This window comes from Manis javanica, unplaced genomic scaffold, assembly GCF_040802235.1.
Source record: "Manis javanica isolate MJ-LG unplaced genomic scaffold, MJ_LKY HiC_scaffold_25, whole genome shotgun sequence".
Lineage (NCBI taxonomy): Eukaryota > Metazoa > Chordata > Mammalia > Pholidota > Manidae > Manis > Manis javanica.
In genome coordinates, this window is record NW_027332171.1 from 139,505 (window position 1) to 156,126 (window position 16,622).

A 16,622-nucleotide genomic window follows, 5' to 3' on the forward strand; every position below is an offset into this window, starting at 1 on the left:
ATCTCACCCTGAAGCCAGGCTCCCTGGAGTCCCAGCTTCGATAGGAGGCCTGTGTCTAGACCCCACCTTTGGCGGGCACTGGGCTTCATCTGCAGCCCCCTCACTCATGAAAGCAGAATGTCAAACTCTCCAGGGTTCTGCAGAGGGCCCCACAAGCTGGTTTTTCTCCCCAGAGTTTTTGCCTTTCTATTCAGCCTACGTGCATGCCTTTGTTTGTTGTTTCTCATGGTAGTTCAGTGATGGTTTAAATGTTTTAAAATACATATATCATTTATTTTATAGAAAAACTATTTTATATATTTAATATATAGCACATATTTTATGTATATGTGTGTTTATATGTATATATATATCAAATCTGGCATTTTAGTGGTTTGCCTCAGAAGGTATCTAGTCTCCCTGCTGTGGGACACAAGTGGCACTTTTATATGAAACATCATTACATAAAGGTCTGGGCACGGACCTTGGGTCTCACCCAGCTGCAGCCACAGCTCTTGTCTCGCTCTGCAAAAGGGCAGGAAGAGAGAAGACCTGAAAGCCTGATGGGCCCCTGGCAGCTCTTCCCAGCACAGGTCAGCAGCAGTGACTTGTGATCGCCAGCAGGTCTGACTTGTCTCAAGGGCCAGGTGCCTGCTCGAACTAGGAGGCGGTCCTGGGGGAAGGAAGAGGTTTTAACTTGGGTAAAATCTGGACTACATTTTGCTATCTAGGAAAGTCAAAGCTTAGACTGCTACCCTGCAGGGAAAGCTTAGGGAACCTAGTGCTGCAGTGACCCTCATTGTTCATATATTGTGTACATTTGTTTCTGTAAACAATTTAAATTCTACATACAATTTAAATATCAATTCCCAAAGTTACCTGTTGTACGTCTATACAGGGGATAGTAGGGGAGAACCACTACATTGTCATAGCAGTATCACAAAAACAGAAATGGATACTTTTATTAATTATATAGGGAAGGTGGTCTTTGCCACATTCAAAGATAAAAAGATGAGGGAAAGAATATTCACTGTTACGTGATCCTCAAACAGCAAGATGGAAGAGCTCCACAGAGGAAACAAATGGCCAACTCAATTTATTTTTTGATATATCTTTAAATTGAAGTATAGTTAGTGTACAATACTATATTGGTTTCAAGGATACCACATAGTGACTTGGCAGTTATACACATTATAACTAGTGTAGTTACTCTGTCAACATAGATGTTACGTAAGTATTGACTATATTCTCTATGCTGTACTTTCATCCCCGTGGCTAATTTGTATTATGATTGAGATTTTGTGCCTCTTTATCCCCCTTCATGTATTTCACCTCCACCCCAGGCCTGTTAATGGGAAATTTAGTTCACGAGGATGTTGACCCCATGACTTGTGAAAGCTCTTTATTTTAGATGAGAAACAAATTCGGGAGAGCAGATATAAGACTTAAAGATATGACACAAGTGACTATAAAGATGCTTGGCTTCTAATCAAAGAGGTCCATTTTCAATCAGGAGCTCAGACAGGCATCAATTTCGAATGATATTATTTGTAGTGGCAGGGCTCTGGGGAGTGGGCACCCTTACTTCCACAGAGCTGGTAGTAGAAGGGGTATAGCTTTACACACAGCAGTTCTAGCTAAGAATTTCTTCCAAGAAAACAATACAGAAAGAATGATATACTTATATAATTGTGTTTGACACTTGTTACCTTTAACAACAGACTTGGTTCCCATCAAACGGAGATCAAATATATCATAGTTCAACCACAATATGGAGGTGAATGTATCTATTAAAAATGACAGGAAATGCCACAAGATGTCTACCTTTGTGTTAAAAAGAGAGAAGTCAGTTACACGATGTGATTCCAGTTGGTACCTATGGAATCATGCTTTGTTTCAACACAGCATCGATGCCATTCACAGAACCACCCTTAGTACTTCTGATGGGTTTGTGTGCTTATGTTGATGACAACAGTGGTAAAAAGGAAGAATGGGCATGGGGTGCAGGCAGAGCCCTGACCCCGCCGAGCACATCAGCTTGGCTCCCGCAACTAGCAACCAAGCTCAGGTCCCCACTTACTCCCCACTGACCCCAAAGAGTAATCCTAAAGCCCCGAACAAGCCAGGAAGGCAGGCAGGACCCGTCATCCCTAGCCGCAGATGAGAAGACAGACCCAGATAAGGGAAGGTTCGCACTTACACAGCGAGTGTCTGGATCTTCCGGCCCGAGTGTTCTATTCTGCTGCCTCCAGCTGGGCTGTAAACTTGTCCTCATACCAAAAAATATAAACTCAGGTACACATTAAGTTTGAGGGCAGGAAGACAAGAAATTTTGGCCTTTAATAGCATTCCGTAAATGTTGGCTTATGTACCATTCTAAGGATTCTTATTTATGAACTCATTTTACCTAACAGCCCTATGGGGTCAGGAATTCCTATTTTACAGATGAGGAAACTGAGGCCCCAAGAAGTTCTGTAACTGTCATGCAGGTAGTAAGGGACAGAGCCAGGGCTGTAACTCGAGCAGCCTGGCTTTGGAGTCTGTATCTGAGCAGTAGGCTGGAGGTGGGAATGATGCACAGGCCAGAGCTGGGGGCCCCTGCATAGCGTCCCAGCCACTGGCCTGAGCGTTCTCTTCGTGCCAGGTCTCTCAGCTCATGCCCGACCAAAGGCCCAGACAGGCGTCTGAAGCCACGTTCTGGCTTCCCTACCAGATTGTTCTCCCTGTCCATGAGGTTCTGAATCCTATCCTGCCCCAGCTCCTCCTGCTTTCCAGCCTAGGCCGTCTCCGTGTCGGTCTGGAAAAGTCTTTGCGGCCGAGTCAGCGGCAAACGAAGGTTAGTGGCACCCCACACGGGGACCAACCTGTGTGGTGGCCGTGCCCTCTGTGGCACAGGCTGCTCTTCACCCTGTGCTGACCATTCCCTCACGGCCTAGTCCTGGGGTGCCAAGGCAGGGGGAAGGGCTGGGGATCGGCAGGGAGCCCTGCTGCTGTGAGGCTCAGCACAAGCCCAGGAGGAGCTCACTCAGGTTGGGCTCAGCTCTTCTGGCCCTGGAAACTCGGGGTTCCCCTTGTGCACGACGTCAGCTGGGAGTGTGCTTTGGGGATTCCCGGTCAGACTGCCCGTGGCTGCAGGAAGGCGACAGGCCTTCACACCCGTGAGCCTGGCCTGCTTCCCGCTTCCCAGCTGCTGCGGCTCCAGGACCCCACCAGGGTCTTACCGCCCTCTCCCTTTGCTTGTCCTGTTTCCTCCGCCAGGAGCGCTCCCTCTCCTTGATGAGAGGCAGAGTCCCCCAAATCCATCCCAAATTTGGGAGACCTTGGACCCTGCCTAGGGTGTGGCATATTGTAAGTACTGGTAATAGAGGCCACAATTTGGAAAGGACAGAGCTGATACTGAGACAAGAATGAATTCTGTCTGAGTCTCTCCTGCTTTCCAGAGGCTGAGATGATGGCTTGTTGAGCCCAGGCCATGAAGACACTGTCCCCCTTTAGGGCCTGGTCAACAACCACCAGCAAACGGAGAGGCCCTGGGTTGGAGTGCTGGTGGCGTTCGCTGGAGAGCGGGGCTTGGAGACGACAGGGCTGGGCGAGGGCCCCCCGACTCTCTCCTCCATGCTAGAGCTGAAGCTGCCTTTCAGCCGATACTGTGCACATGCCTGTCCTTGCTCAGTTCCCCACTGAATGCAGTTACACCACCTCCTGCCCTCACTACCCTTTCCTGTTTGGTCTGCACATCTGGGGGCCGAGGCCTGAGGGCCCCGGCACAGGCTCCTGCCCCTAAGAATCCTCAGAGCCTCCTGGCCCTGGAGAGCTCGCCATGCTCTGGGGCCTAGCAGGGTCATGGTGGCTGTGGGATCTTTGCAGTCCATCCAGGGGAGGAGTGTCATCTTGGGCTGGTCTCCAGCCCCTAGTGGCCCAGCAGCCAGGAGCAGGACTGCAGACAAAAGCCAAGAACATGGCACCCTGTCCCCCAGCCCACCTGCAGTCCCAGAGCTGCACGTAGCTGAGCAAGTCTCCAGCCCTGGTGGGGAGCAGGCAGAGGCGCTGCAGAAGTAAGCCTGGTGGGAAGACCACAAGGCCAGGGACTGGCTCAGAACTGTGGGCAGGACACACTGAGGGAGGGACATAGGATCCAGGACCCAGGCCAAGTTCATGCTGCCGCTGGCCAGACAGGCGGGCTGAAATCTGGACATGTGGACCCGGACCGAGACCGCAGCCCCTCCTGATGAGACAGAGAGCCATGTGCATTGCTTCCCACTTGGACTCTGTGCTCCTGATGGCTGAGTTTGCAGTTGAGTGCTTTGCAGGCAGGAAGCCCTGCGCATGGAGAGCCCCAGCCGTGGCCCGCTCTGACGCTGCCTCGGACAGCAGAGCCCCCGGGAGGCCTGGCTCGCTCCCTCTCCTGCCTGATGATAGAGACGGAATTCCTAGGAGGTGGGGCTTCACCAGCCAGCAGGAGAGCAAATACCTGCCGTCCTCTCTTCCTGGACGCAGGCAACCAGTGACAGAAAAGGGAAAGACTTCCAAAAACACAAGGCCAGGGGAAGCTCCCTAAAGGACTAGAAGCAGGAGGAGTGACCGGAGCCCGCCCTCTGTAGGCCTGACCAAAGGGTGCCCCTCCCCCAGCCGCTCAGGAAGACGCACACAGCCGAGATGAGAGTCAAGCCAGCCTAACGGGGGCTCACCACTGAAATCTGTCGACATCTGATGTAATATAGCAGGCAGCTCTTTAAAAACACAGATCTTTGCGTATTAAAGTGAAAGATATATATTGTTAGTAGTGCTATTTGTACATTAGATAGAAAACCTAAATATACCCTAGGCTTATCCACATTTACATTCTGGGGAAATAGCTAGGTTATAAAAATGCAAATCAGGATAATGTGGAACACACTGTTTCCAGAGTCCAAAGTGAGGCCGCTCTAGAACAGTGACCCGTGCTCAGATTCAGGGTTCATGGCATCCGTGGCCACTGTTTCTTGAGTTGTTTATGGTTCACCTCTAGGCTGACCTGAGGCCGACACCTGGGCAACCGCCCTCTACAACATTCAGCAAAATCAAGCCCTGCCTGTGGACCTTACCTGCTTTAACTCACCTGGTGCTGTAGGGATTCCATGACAGGCTTATCCAGGAGGGGGAAGGTGGCAACAGTGAGACGCTGGCTGTGAGACAGGAAGGAGGTCTGTAGGGAGAGGGGCTCGTGAGCCTGCAGGGGCTGTGCCTCTGGGATCTGGGGGAAGAAAGAGACGCTGTACCCTTGGTCATCCACAGTTCTAGGTGCAGGGGGCCAGACAGGGTCTTGGGGCTGGCAAAGGGGGTGGGAAGATGGACACGTGAGGGGCAGGAAGTCACTGGCATTGAAGATAGAGTGCACAGGAGAAGTCCGAGAGCTGGAGGATAGCGGGAGAAGACACAGCATCCTTAAGAAACCAGATGCCAACTATATGGATTCAACAAGCAGGGTGGATGGCCACCCCCTGGGCAATTGCTGGGGTGATGCATCCCTCTGCCCGCCTCAACTTCCTGGGACAGCACAGGCTGGCCATGTCAGGCCATCTTCTAGGGCAAGGGCACAGCAGGGTGGAGATGCTGGGGGCTTCCATGTTCTGGCATCTGAGGCCTTCCTTTGGAGCCTGGAGGGCAGCCCTGGGAGCCCTGTTGTCTGAAGACCTGGGTTTAAATCTTCTTGGCACTTTCTGGCCATGGGATTGTGAGCAATAGTTTCACCCAAGCCTGGGTTTCCTCCTTTGTAAAACGGTGATGATGCCCTCCCTCTGAGGGCTGTGGTGAAGACTGAGCAAGGTCCCAAGAGAGCACCCCAGTGTTGTCACTGTCCTCACAGCCAGAGCTGGTCTGCTCCTGGGTCTGGAGTCTCGCGTTAACTGAAGGGCCACCACACACTGTTGGTGGGGCCCACGCCTGGCACCCGGGGCTGCTCTGTGAGACTGGCTGACCCCATCCCATCCTCCTTTGCCACCTGCTCCCAGCTGCTCTATCTGCCTTTGTCTGAGACAGAGCCCTGGGCTTGGGCCTGGTGCCCTTGGGGAAGACATCTGCTGATGGAGACCAGGCCTGACACAAACCAGGCGCTAATAGGCGTAAGTGATTCCACCCAGACCCAAGGGCCTTTCACTGAGCAGCCCTCCCGCTTATTCCTGATGGGCTGTGGCTGTTGCCCCCTTTGTCTCCCTTTCTCTGGGGATCCCTGGCTGCTCACACAGCTCTTAAACCCAAGGGTCTGAGCTTAGCAGAGTTGTCTCCTAACCTCTTGGTCCATGGGTATTTAGCATCTTAAAGCAAAAGACGCTTGAACTCTGACACCAGCACCTGAACCCAGTCCTCAAGGCAGAAAGGGAGGGGAGAAAGACATGGCCCATCCCCTCTGTACCAAGGACAGAATTTAATATACAAGTAGTAGCTCTGACAGGGTAAACCCCTGAGGTTGGTGCCTGGGGTTCAAAGGCAGGTGTGATAAGCAGATTCCTTTGGGGCAGCCCCACTGGTCTCCTGGGCACGTGAGTCAGCGGGTCCCGCTGGGTACTTCCCAGCTGACCCCGCCCTCTGAGAGCCTCAGCCCCAGGTATTTCCTGCCCACTCTGTGGCACCCTAACCTCTGCGATGAGGTACAGACAGCTGTACACATGGCTTCAACTTCTTCCAGGGGCCTGGAAAGCAAGGCTTGCAGCTTCCATCTTGCTTGCTTAGCTTCTGAGCTTGGTTCTTAGAGGGGTAAGAACCATGGCTGCTACCTTCCCGGCCCGGGCAGGCATTGGATACAATGTCACATCAACCCTGACGGAGAGGCAACTCCTTTGCCCCATGGGGGTGGGGGGGAGGGGCACTGGGAGGAATTAAATCGGTCACACAGCAGGGAAATAGCTTTTGGACATGAACCCACATGGCCCCAAAGTCTGTTCCAGGCACACCTGTGCCCCCGTCACACCAAGCCTGCAGCCTAGCCTATTCAAGGGAGGCTCCCCGTCACCTGAAGGCACCTTCCTGCATGGTGGAGCCCTGGGACCCCATTTGGACATCAAGGCCAGACAGATGGTTCCCCCAGATGAGCTGGTTGCCAACCACCTGTGGGAGGAGGGCCAGTTGAGGCCCTCCCAGGGGCTAGTCCTAGGTGCCAGCCCACGGCCCCACTCCTACCTGGACGGAGGAGCCCCATTGGGCAGGGGGGAGTAGAAGACCACAAAGGACACCGTCTTTCTGGTGAGGGCAAAGGCCAGGTGGATGTTGGCCAGCGTGACCCTGTGTATCAAGGCTGTTTCTCGGAACACCAGGTGAAGTGCCATTTCTGAGGCACTGGACAGTTGTGGGAAAGGGCAGATCAAAGAGGCTAATCAGGGCCTTGGAGTTGAGTGTCTATCTTGCCTGAGGATTTCAGCCCCAGGCAAATACACTCTGGATTCTGAGACCGAGACATGACAATGGAACATTCTTGGGATAAAAGGGTTTATACCTGGCTTACCTCTCATGGTGGTAGGTCGAGTGCTAGAATCACATCTTCATCCACCAGCCTGCAGGTCCATAATCCATCTCCACCCAGCCCACTGGGCGGAGCTCTTTATATAGTGAGTCGGTCAATAACAGCTCATTGCCTGCAGGTGTGGAAGCAGGAGCCTATCAGTAGGCCAATTACATCATCAAGTCATTAAGGGTCAGGTGAGTATCCCGGCCATAGGAACGTCCATTTTCCACACAGTTTCCATCCAGCACAGTAATGGGGTGGGGTGGGCTGGGTGACAATCAGTATTTAAACGTCCTGGGTGTTGGGAGACCCGAATTCTTTCTTACTCCCACCTCTGCCGGTGTTTCCTTGCGCAAACCCTTTATGGACTCGGATTTTCTCATGCGTGGAACAAAAAGTTGGCCTTTACTCTAAAAATAGGATCACTATTTAATTTGTCATCTAAACTGGATGTTCAAGATCTAAAGGCAGGGCTACATGTGAAGGTAGAATTCTTAATAGTTCTCTGGGACAATTGTTATCAGGCCAGCTGCGGCATGAGGTCACCCCATCTGCAGTCCACACGGGAGTCAGGCTCTCCTAGAACAGGTGTGCAGCAGTTTCAGGGGTGGGGCCAGGGGGCTGGAACCTTGTTTGGGATGGAAAGTTGCACCTGTGTTGCCATAGTAACAGGGACCCTTTCTGGTACTAGGCAGCAGCAGGCCTGCTGACAGGTTTCCTCTGAACTTCCCACTATGCAGGGGATGTATGCGCCCAGAGGCCACCCAGCATGCCTCCAGGGTCAGATGGGTACTTAGGGTTGGGGATAGAGCGGTGAGGACACGAGAAGGGGCCAAGCTGAGCAGGAGATTTCCTGGGAAAGGGAGGGAGGTGGCTTCTTGAGCCCAGCAGAGGACTATCGGGCCAGCCAATACAATACTCCAGAAGGCCCCAGGCCCAGAATGTATACACACAGAGAAGTCCTACATACCTATATAGGCTGGCCTGTTAATCCCAGTGCTCCCCACCGGGGCTGCGCTGGGGTGAGGTGGGTGGGTCCAGGTCCAAGGGACGGTGTGGCAGGGGACGGATGGACGAAGCTGTGCTCTGCGGCAGGGTGGAGGGGATGAGTATGAGGCGTAGGAAGTGAGAACACCATGGGTGGGGCCCAGTGGGAGTCCCGAGCCCAGGTGCAGCCGGGTTAGGGACAGATGAGAGTGCTGACGCTGCCTCAGCAGGACGATTAGGCAGCACAGCTCCTACAAACACCCTCAGGTGAGAGGGAGACAGGAGGGCAGCTAGGTGAGGCCACCCAGCATCCCAGGCAGAGGAGGGGGCAGCGGGGCGCAGCTGGGTGTCCAGAAGGGAGCTGGCTGTGTGGGTGGCTTACAGAAGGCCCTGGGCCTGGGACTCCCCAGCTCACTGAGTGATCACGGGCTCCCCTGCGCTCCTGGCCCACAAGGGGCCTCTCTGGCCTGTTAGGTCAATCTGGCTCCCCGTCATGGGGCTCCCCCCTAGAGCACTGTGTGGTCCTCACCTTCTCCAGCACATGGCAGCCTCTGTAATCAGCGGAGACCATGGGTTCCAGCCTTAGCTTTGCCACTAGCTTGCTGTGTGGTCTCAGGCAAACCTCTTCCCCTCTCTGGCGTTATTTTTCACATCTGTGAGGAAATGGCTTCAGCTGGTCTTAGGATTTTTGCAGCTATGCTTCCCTGTTGACAGCACACAGCAGCAAGCAGGGATGACTTTATGGTGGAGAAAAGCTAAGTAGGGTGTCGGGCACTGGGTTGAGTATCTTACAGCAGTTCTTTTAAACTTAGTTATCCACATTTTGTGGGTGAGTCAGCTGAGGCTCAGAGGGTGGGCTTTCTCAGGCACACACAGTGAGAGACTGAACAAGGATTGGAACCTGGGATTTTGTAGGCAGAGCTCAGCCTGTTTGCCAGGTTGCTTGGCTGTTGCAGTCATGTGGGGACACCTGGTAAGGGTTCACCCACTTGTCAGCCCAGAACATCCAGGGCACCTTCCAGGTGTGGGCATACCTCCTGCACTCCTATTCAGTCCACACGGGGACGTAGGGGTCATTTTCCCCACCTTACAGATAAGGAAACACGGTTTCAGAGAGGTCAGGTCAGTCGTTTAAGATCACACGGCTTTGAGGCTGCAGATTCACATCCCCATTCCAAACCCACATCCCTTTTCTCCCTAGCAGGCCCCACCCACCAGGGCCCTGCTACCCAGAGCCGCCTGCGGACCCGTAGCCTGAGCATCAGCTGGGCATGGTTACGTGCAGAACCCGGGCCCCACCGAATCAGGACCAGCACCTCAGCAGCACGGCCAGGTGACCCCCCATGCACACTGACGTGGGAGCAGCCACCCTGGGGTGCCAGGGAAATTGAACTGGCCACTTACCTTCTTCCCTCCTTCCTCATGTGGTGAGGGGTGGGGCCGCCACCCTCAGGCGGTAGGCCTCTGCTCTCCTTGTCGCTGCTGCAGGGGAAGGGTGGATTCAGCCACCCTCATGCCCCACCTTGAGGGGACAGTGTGGCCTGGCAGGGGGAGGGTGGGGAGCCACCAGCAACTTCATGCCCTTGACCCCACAGTCCTAGCTGTGCATAGGCCTGGGAGACCAGCCTCAGGCTGTGGCTGCTGCCCCAGCCGGAGTGGCCACCAGCAGAGCCGTGCAGTGTCCCAGACCATGGCGGACGCTCCTGCCATCGGGCACACGCAGGTCCCACCAGCTGAGGGCCCAGGCCTTACCGATATGGGGAGGTAGCAAGTGTGGACTTCTAAGAGCAAAGGGTCCCACCTAGAGGAGCCCCTTGCTGGCTCTGGTGAGACCTGCCCCTCGGCCTAACTTCTGCCTCCCAGCTCAGCTGAGGGATTGAGGCTGGGCTGGGGAGGAGGGTGAGACCGCGGCGGGCTGAGGGCCTGGGTCCCAGTCAGTAGAGCTAGCCCACACGGCCCTGCCCTGCCCTAGGAGCTTGCAGAGGGGTGGGGAGGCAGGGGTGTAAAAGGACTAGTGCACCCCAGAGGGCTTCCCTGAATCCTGAGAATTAAAGCAGTTACATGAGCTGTAACTGTCACTAACGTGAGCCACAGGAAAGAACAAATAAATGTAACGCAGCCTGCTGGGTGGGATCCTGGAAAGTGAAGGAAACGGATTCAGTTAATTACAGTGTATTGACACTGGTTCATTAAGAGTCATCCACATACCATCCTAATATAAGATATTAATTATGGGGGAGACTGGGTGCAGAGTGTGGGGGAGCTCTTGGTACTATCTTCTCAGGTTTTCTGTACATCTAGACCAGACCTAAGAAATAAAGTCTGTCAACCACCACAAGGATCCTGACTGCAGCCTGCCAGGCTTCCCACGTGCCAGGCACGTGCCAGGGCCTCGCTGAACTAGGTCATGACTGGGGTCCTCTGAGGGAGGTATCGCCACCCGCATTTCTTGGAAGCCCTGAGCCCCAGCCTGGCAGAGTGAGACTCACGACGACGAGTATCATAAGCATGTTAGGAAGAACCCCAGCAGCGGGAGACACGTGGCTTCGTGGTTAGCAGTCTGGTTCCAATCCAGACCCTACCACTTTCTAGCTGTGACCCGGGACATGTCATTTGTCTAAGCTTAGGCTTCCCGTCTGTGGGTTGAGGATGGTAATGCTCACCTCCCAGGGGAACAGGAAGACTGAAAGAGAGGAATAACGGGGTGATAAGTTATGTGTGGTAGTGATGTAATGCTTGGCAATGATTAACTTTTACTGTCACTTGAGCTCATATTTGGGAACTCGGGGGTGGCCCCAGGGGCAGATAGAGCCAAGCCGGAGCAGTGGGGGTGAGAGGGCAGGGGTGGAAGTAGTTTTGCAGGAAAGGGTGCCTGAGCACAATTGTGAGGAGCCCACAGGAAGAGGGGGGTGGGGTGGGGAGTGGATTGTGTGAGGCAGAAGGAATTAGGGGAGATAAAGGCATAGAAGGAGCCAGAAACAGTGGACTACAGGCTGGGGTCCCTGGAGAAGGAGAGGCTGAAGTAAATTTTCTGAGGGATAATGGGAGTTTTAAAATTTATTTTGAAATGATTTCAGACTTACTGGAAAGAATGTCCTTATACCCTTCACCCAGAGTCCTCCAAAATGAAGTTGCTTATGCTAAGGTGCCACGTCACCAAACTAAGACCTCATTACAGTTTTTTGGGCTTTCCCAGAAACCGAATCTTAGATCGGTTGCTCAGGAACCTCCCGGTCAGGACTAGGTAGGCCATCTGCTGATAGACCCCTGCCATCCCCTAAGGGAAGTCACCTGGCAGTAACCAACCCACTTTTTTGCTAGTGTAGTTTTCTATTCCTGCTCCCTCCTGCCTATGAAAGTTTCATTTTGTACAGCTCCTTGGAGCTCTTTTCTGTTAGTTTGGATGCTGTTTGATTCATGAATCATTGAATAAAGCCAATAAGATCTTTAAAATTTATGCAGTTGAATTTTTTTTAACACTGTGAACACCTTTTTATTTTGTTTTAGCCCCTCTTTCTCTGTAGATATTACACACACACACACACTTCTGTCCATACCATTTGAGAACTGGTTGCAGACCAATTGATTCCCCTTTGTCTGTAAATACCACAGTGTGTAGTTCCTAAAAAAAGAAGTACTCCCAGGAAAATATCACAATCGGGAAATCAGCACAGGTATAGCACAACTGTCTAACCGCCAAACCGTATTCAGGTCACAGTTGTCCTAAAGATGACTTTTATAGCGAAGGGAAAAGTTTTTCCTAGACCACGACCCAGGCTCAGGTTCCCCCCAGCCTGGGACGGTCCCTCTGTCATTCTCCATGCTTCGTGCCCTTGGCATCTTTGAGGAGTACAGGCCAGTCAACTCTGCAGAACGGCCGTCATTCGGGTTTGTCCGGCTTTCCTCCTAATAAGACGCAGCTCCTGCGCCCTGGGCAGTGTACTACTCGGCGCAGGCTGCCATGACAAAACACCACAGACTGGGTTAAATGATAGGGAGTTGTTTTCTCACAGTTCCAGAGGCTGAAGTCCAAGATCAAGGCGTCGGCAGGTCTGGTTTCCTCTGAGCCTCTCTCCCTGGCTTGCAGGCAGCCACCTTCTCACTGTGTCCCCACGTGGCCTCTCCTCTCTGCACACACATCCCTGGTGTCTCTTTGTGGGTCCAAATTTCCTCTTATTAGGACACCAATTGGATTGGATTAGGGCCATCCCTAAAGACTCATTTTAACTTAATCACCTCTTAAAGGCCCTACCTCCAAATGCAGTCACGTTCTGAGGTGCTGGGGGTCAGGGTGTCAACATGTCAGTGGGGGTGGACAGGGCACAATTCAGCCCCTAGCAGGCAGGAAGCCCCCGGAGTGATGTGCCCTTGGAGTGTTCTGTGAGGAGGCTCATCACACTGGTTTGTCCTCCTGCTGCTGATATAAATCCAATCACTTTGGAAAAATGGGGTCTGCTAATTGCCTCCCTTAGAAAGTTACTATGTATCTCTTTGTAAATAGTATCTTATGAGAGATACTTAGTATGTAATCATCCTGCTCCTCAGGGAACATTCACCCACTGGTGTGACGGGGCTCTGTCTCCTTCACTCCTTCCACACTGACCTGCTCTCTATCATGACATAGGGCCTTCCCTGATGGGGGCTGTTAGGTGGCAGAGAGGGAACCGGCCTGAGATGCTGAGAGACTGCATTCTATCCTGTGTCGGCTGCTCAGAGTGGAGGCGCTGTCCCCCATCTGTAAAATGCGGATGCTTATGATTATGGTGGGGATGGAATTAGCTAATATACTAGGTTGTGTTTCCTAACTGATTACGGACCTTACCTGTGAGGTCAGAGGGTCTCCCAAGGCCCCAGAAGGGCAGGGAGAGAGCGAGGGAGCTTCCTCATGGCCATGGGCAGGAAGATGGAGACCTCTGAGAAAAGCGGCACCCAACAGTCACGGAGAGGGCGAGCCCTGAGCCCCTGGCTGTGAGTCCACATTGTTGCAAAGACTCCCAGGACCCAGAGCTCATCAACCTGGGAAGGACCCCAGCTCCTCTACTCACCCACTCGAGACCTTGGAAAAGTCACTTACCTGCTTGGTGACTTGATTTCCTCATCTGCGTAATGGACGGGTAAGAAGAGATCCTGGGTCATGAGCTGGGGGCCTTTGTGGGTCTGGTCTCCAATACTGGAGATACATTCTGTCAGCAAACATTCCCTGGGACCCCTCCCACACATCGGGCCCTCTGCTTGGCTTTAATAAAGACAAAGTAAAATGGAACCGTCTGTCAAGCTGCTCATGATGATGGGTAGCAGTTGTGTGAAAAAAGATGACCATGGAGAGTGAAGGTGGAAGTATACAGGGTGAGGCAGAGATGTGGGAGGGACGAGGGGGAGGTACGGTCTACCTGAGAAGATCTGCAAAGGCTTCTCAGAGGAAGCAACCTCTGGCCAGGGTTCTGAAGGATAAATAGGAGTTCAACAAAAGGCCAAGGGAAGAAATGATTTTCTAGAGCAGGAAGCAAACATAAGCAAGGCCTAGAAACAACCTGGTATGTGTGGGGTGTGGGGAAGTAATGATAAACACTGACTGATGGTAGGAAGTGATTAGAGAGTAGCAGAAATGAAGGTGGGGGTGTGGGCGGGGCCAGATGACTAAGGGGCCTGTTGGCCACCTGAGGAGCAAGGCCTTCTCCTGTGGAGATGGTGCTGCTAGGGAACTCGACCTGGCCCTCGCACAGGTCCTATGATGCTGCTTCCCTGCTCTGTCTGAGCAACTCCAGTGCCGCCCAGGTAAGGGGGCTGGAGGATTCCAGGGCTGGTCTCACCTGCTTCCTGCCGTGTGTCTCACTTCCTGTCTGATTGACTTCAGCCAGAAAGGAACATGCAAACCTACTTCCTAAGGCAGGGGCACCGGGAGAAAGCTGGGGAGAAGACCCATGGCTGGAGGATACATTGGCTGTGCCCTTGACTGTTTGGTAAACACACTTGAAGCCACGAGTGTCCTCTTGGGAGCCTAGACACTGATGATCTCGGAAAGGAGTCCTGCAGCCTATGCAGGGATGTGGAAAAAGGTGTTGCAGGCAGCAGCACAGTGTGTGCAAAGGCACTGAGGCAGGCAGGGGATGGGGAAGTGAGACACAGGGAAGGGGTGCAGAGAAGCCAGGCTCCAGTGGCCCTGTGGGCACCCATTCCCCTCCTGTTGATCCTTAACGGGCAGCCCTCAGGTAGGCTGGCTGCACTGGCAGTGGAACAAAGCATGTCTCCTGTCCCTGTGCTGCCCAAGGACCGTCCCCACTGATGTCCTCACAGCAGCATCAGTGTAGACAACAAGAATAAAAAATAATGGCGGCTGCCCTTGTGTCCTCACTGCAGCAGGTTCTGAGCCGAGCACTTTATCATCTCCGCTGACCCTCACACAAGGGACCGAGGCCCGGCAGCTAAGAGCCTCTGCTCTTCAGCTGCTGCCGCTGGCTCCGAGCACACCAGACCCAGGCACCCCGCCGTCCCTCCAGTGGCTCAGCACTGGCATCTCCTGGGGAGCTGGACAGAAACACGAAGGCCCAGCCGCACCCTGGACCTGCTGGCTCGCCCCCTCTGGGGGTGGGGGTGCGGCCCAGCACTCTGGGTCTAACAAGCCCTCCTGGAGGTTCTGATGTACACTCTGTGGAGAACTGCTGCTCTGTCCCATTTTAGGCCCTGGCCAAAGGCACTGTCCTCCTCCTCCTCCCCCCAGGCTCCCCACTGTGGGAGCTCCCCGAGGGCCCATCTGACAGTCCTGTGGCCTCCTGTCCCCAGCACCGGCCTGACACTGCAGGGGCCTCCACCAAGGTTCTCTGCATGGATCTTCTCCTTGGCCTCAGCCTGGCTCGTGTTCCTGGTTGCCAGCCAGTGAGCCCCTGCCCAGGGCCCTGCCGCCCCTTCTACTCACAGCTCTTCCTCCCACAGTGCCGGGTGCTGGCTCTTGGTTCCCAAAACCCGGGAGAGGACACACATCCTGTCCACCTGCCCCTTCCCACCGCTGGCATCCTCTGCACAGACGCTCTGGGGCTCAGGCTCTTGGAGTACGTGCGGGGAGGCCTGTTCCCAGTGTCCGCTGTGAGGGTGCAGCTGAAGGCCCTGCAAGAACAAACATCACTGCCTCTTTCTTTAGAAAATGCCTTAGGGCCCTGCTCATCTGGAGTACATTTTCTGTTTATTTTAGTAACTTTTCATAAATTGTCCTCAAGGGAGGGTTGGGAGATGAGCCACTACAGTGATTACAGGATTGGAAACAGGGGCTGGGGGATGGGTCAGAGGAGTGAGGGTTTCCAGTAAGAAGTACCTTACCAGGGCTGCCAGGAGAGGTTGTGCAGGATGTTCACTGCACAAGGGTACCTGGTGGAGGGGACATGGCAGCACTAAGATCCAGAGGGAGGGCTGTGTCCTGCTTTAAGCCTAATGCCCCAGTGCCAAGTCGTGTCTAAAGAAGGGAAGGGGGATTCTTTCTCAGACCAAAGAAAAGTTTGTGCACCAACCCCGGCATTTGGCTGTGAGGAAGGAATGCCTTTTAAATATTATGTTTTACTGCTGTGAAGTTACTTGCATAGCTAGCGAATATCATTGCTGGATCCAAACACTGGCAGGCTGGCCCCGGACGTCCCTACCACACCGCACTGCCTGTATGGCTGTCGAGGACACCCGTGGGCCAGCAGGTCAGGTGTGGGGGGTGGTGGGGATGAAGGCATTTTCCCCAAAGTGCAAAGTAAACAGCCACCTATTTTCTAGGGAGGGCTGCAGGCACTTGTCTTTGGAAGACCAAGCCCTCCATGACTGAGAGGAAAGGAGACATTTCGGATAATCAAGGCTCTGGCTGATCCGCCACCTTGGCTTACATTGAGGAATATGAACCCTATTCTCATTCAGGATCACAGTCTCTCAGCAAGCGTACTGAGCACCAGGCCCTGTATTAAGGCTGTGCTTAAATGGAAGATTCTTGTAGAATCAATCCCACGGTGGGGGTGCCCTTGCTCTGATGTGGGGGTACTGAGTCTTTACACGTTTTACTGAGCATCTCCTACTTGCTGGGATGTTGAGGTTGCAAGAATGGTCCCTCACCCCAGGAAGCTTGGTCAGCAAAGAGGAGTCAAGGCTCAGGGAACAGATTCAGGCAAATGGGTATCAGTCAATCATCTCATCCTGGGGCTTCGAGCCCATT

The 16,622-nt window shown here is 53.5% G+C and overlaps 1 protein-coding gene across 1 annotated transcript; it reads right to left on the reverse strand.

Moving 5' to 3' along the window:
- Positions 1-3,690: 3,690 nt before the first annotated feature.
- Positions 3,691-14,813, reverse strand: ZP1 (zona pellucida glycoprotein 1). The gene is given in 13 exon segments (XM_073228332.1): positions 3,691-3,875; positions 3,962-4,409; positions 5,078-5,255; positions 6,968-7,062; positions 7,135-7,151; positions 7,154-7,275; positions 7,277-7,301; positions 8,109-8,147; positions 8,150-8,229; positions 8,437-8,661; positions 9,848-9,925; positions 9,985-10,051; positions 10,054-14,813. Coding segments are annotated over 13 exon segments (1,659 nt in total). The 5' UTR covers positions 10,154-14,813.
- Positions 14,814-16,622: the final 1,809 nt, after the last annotated feature.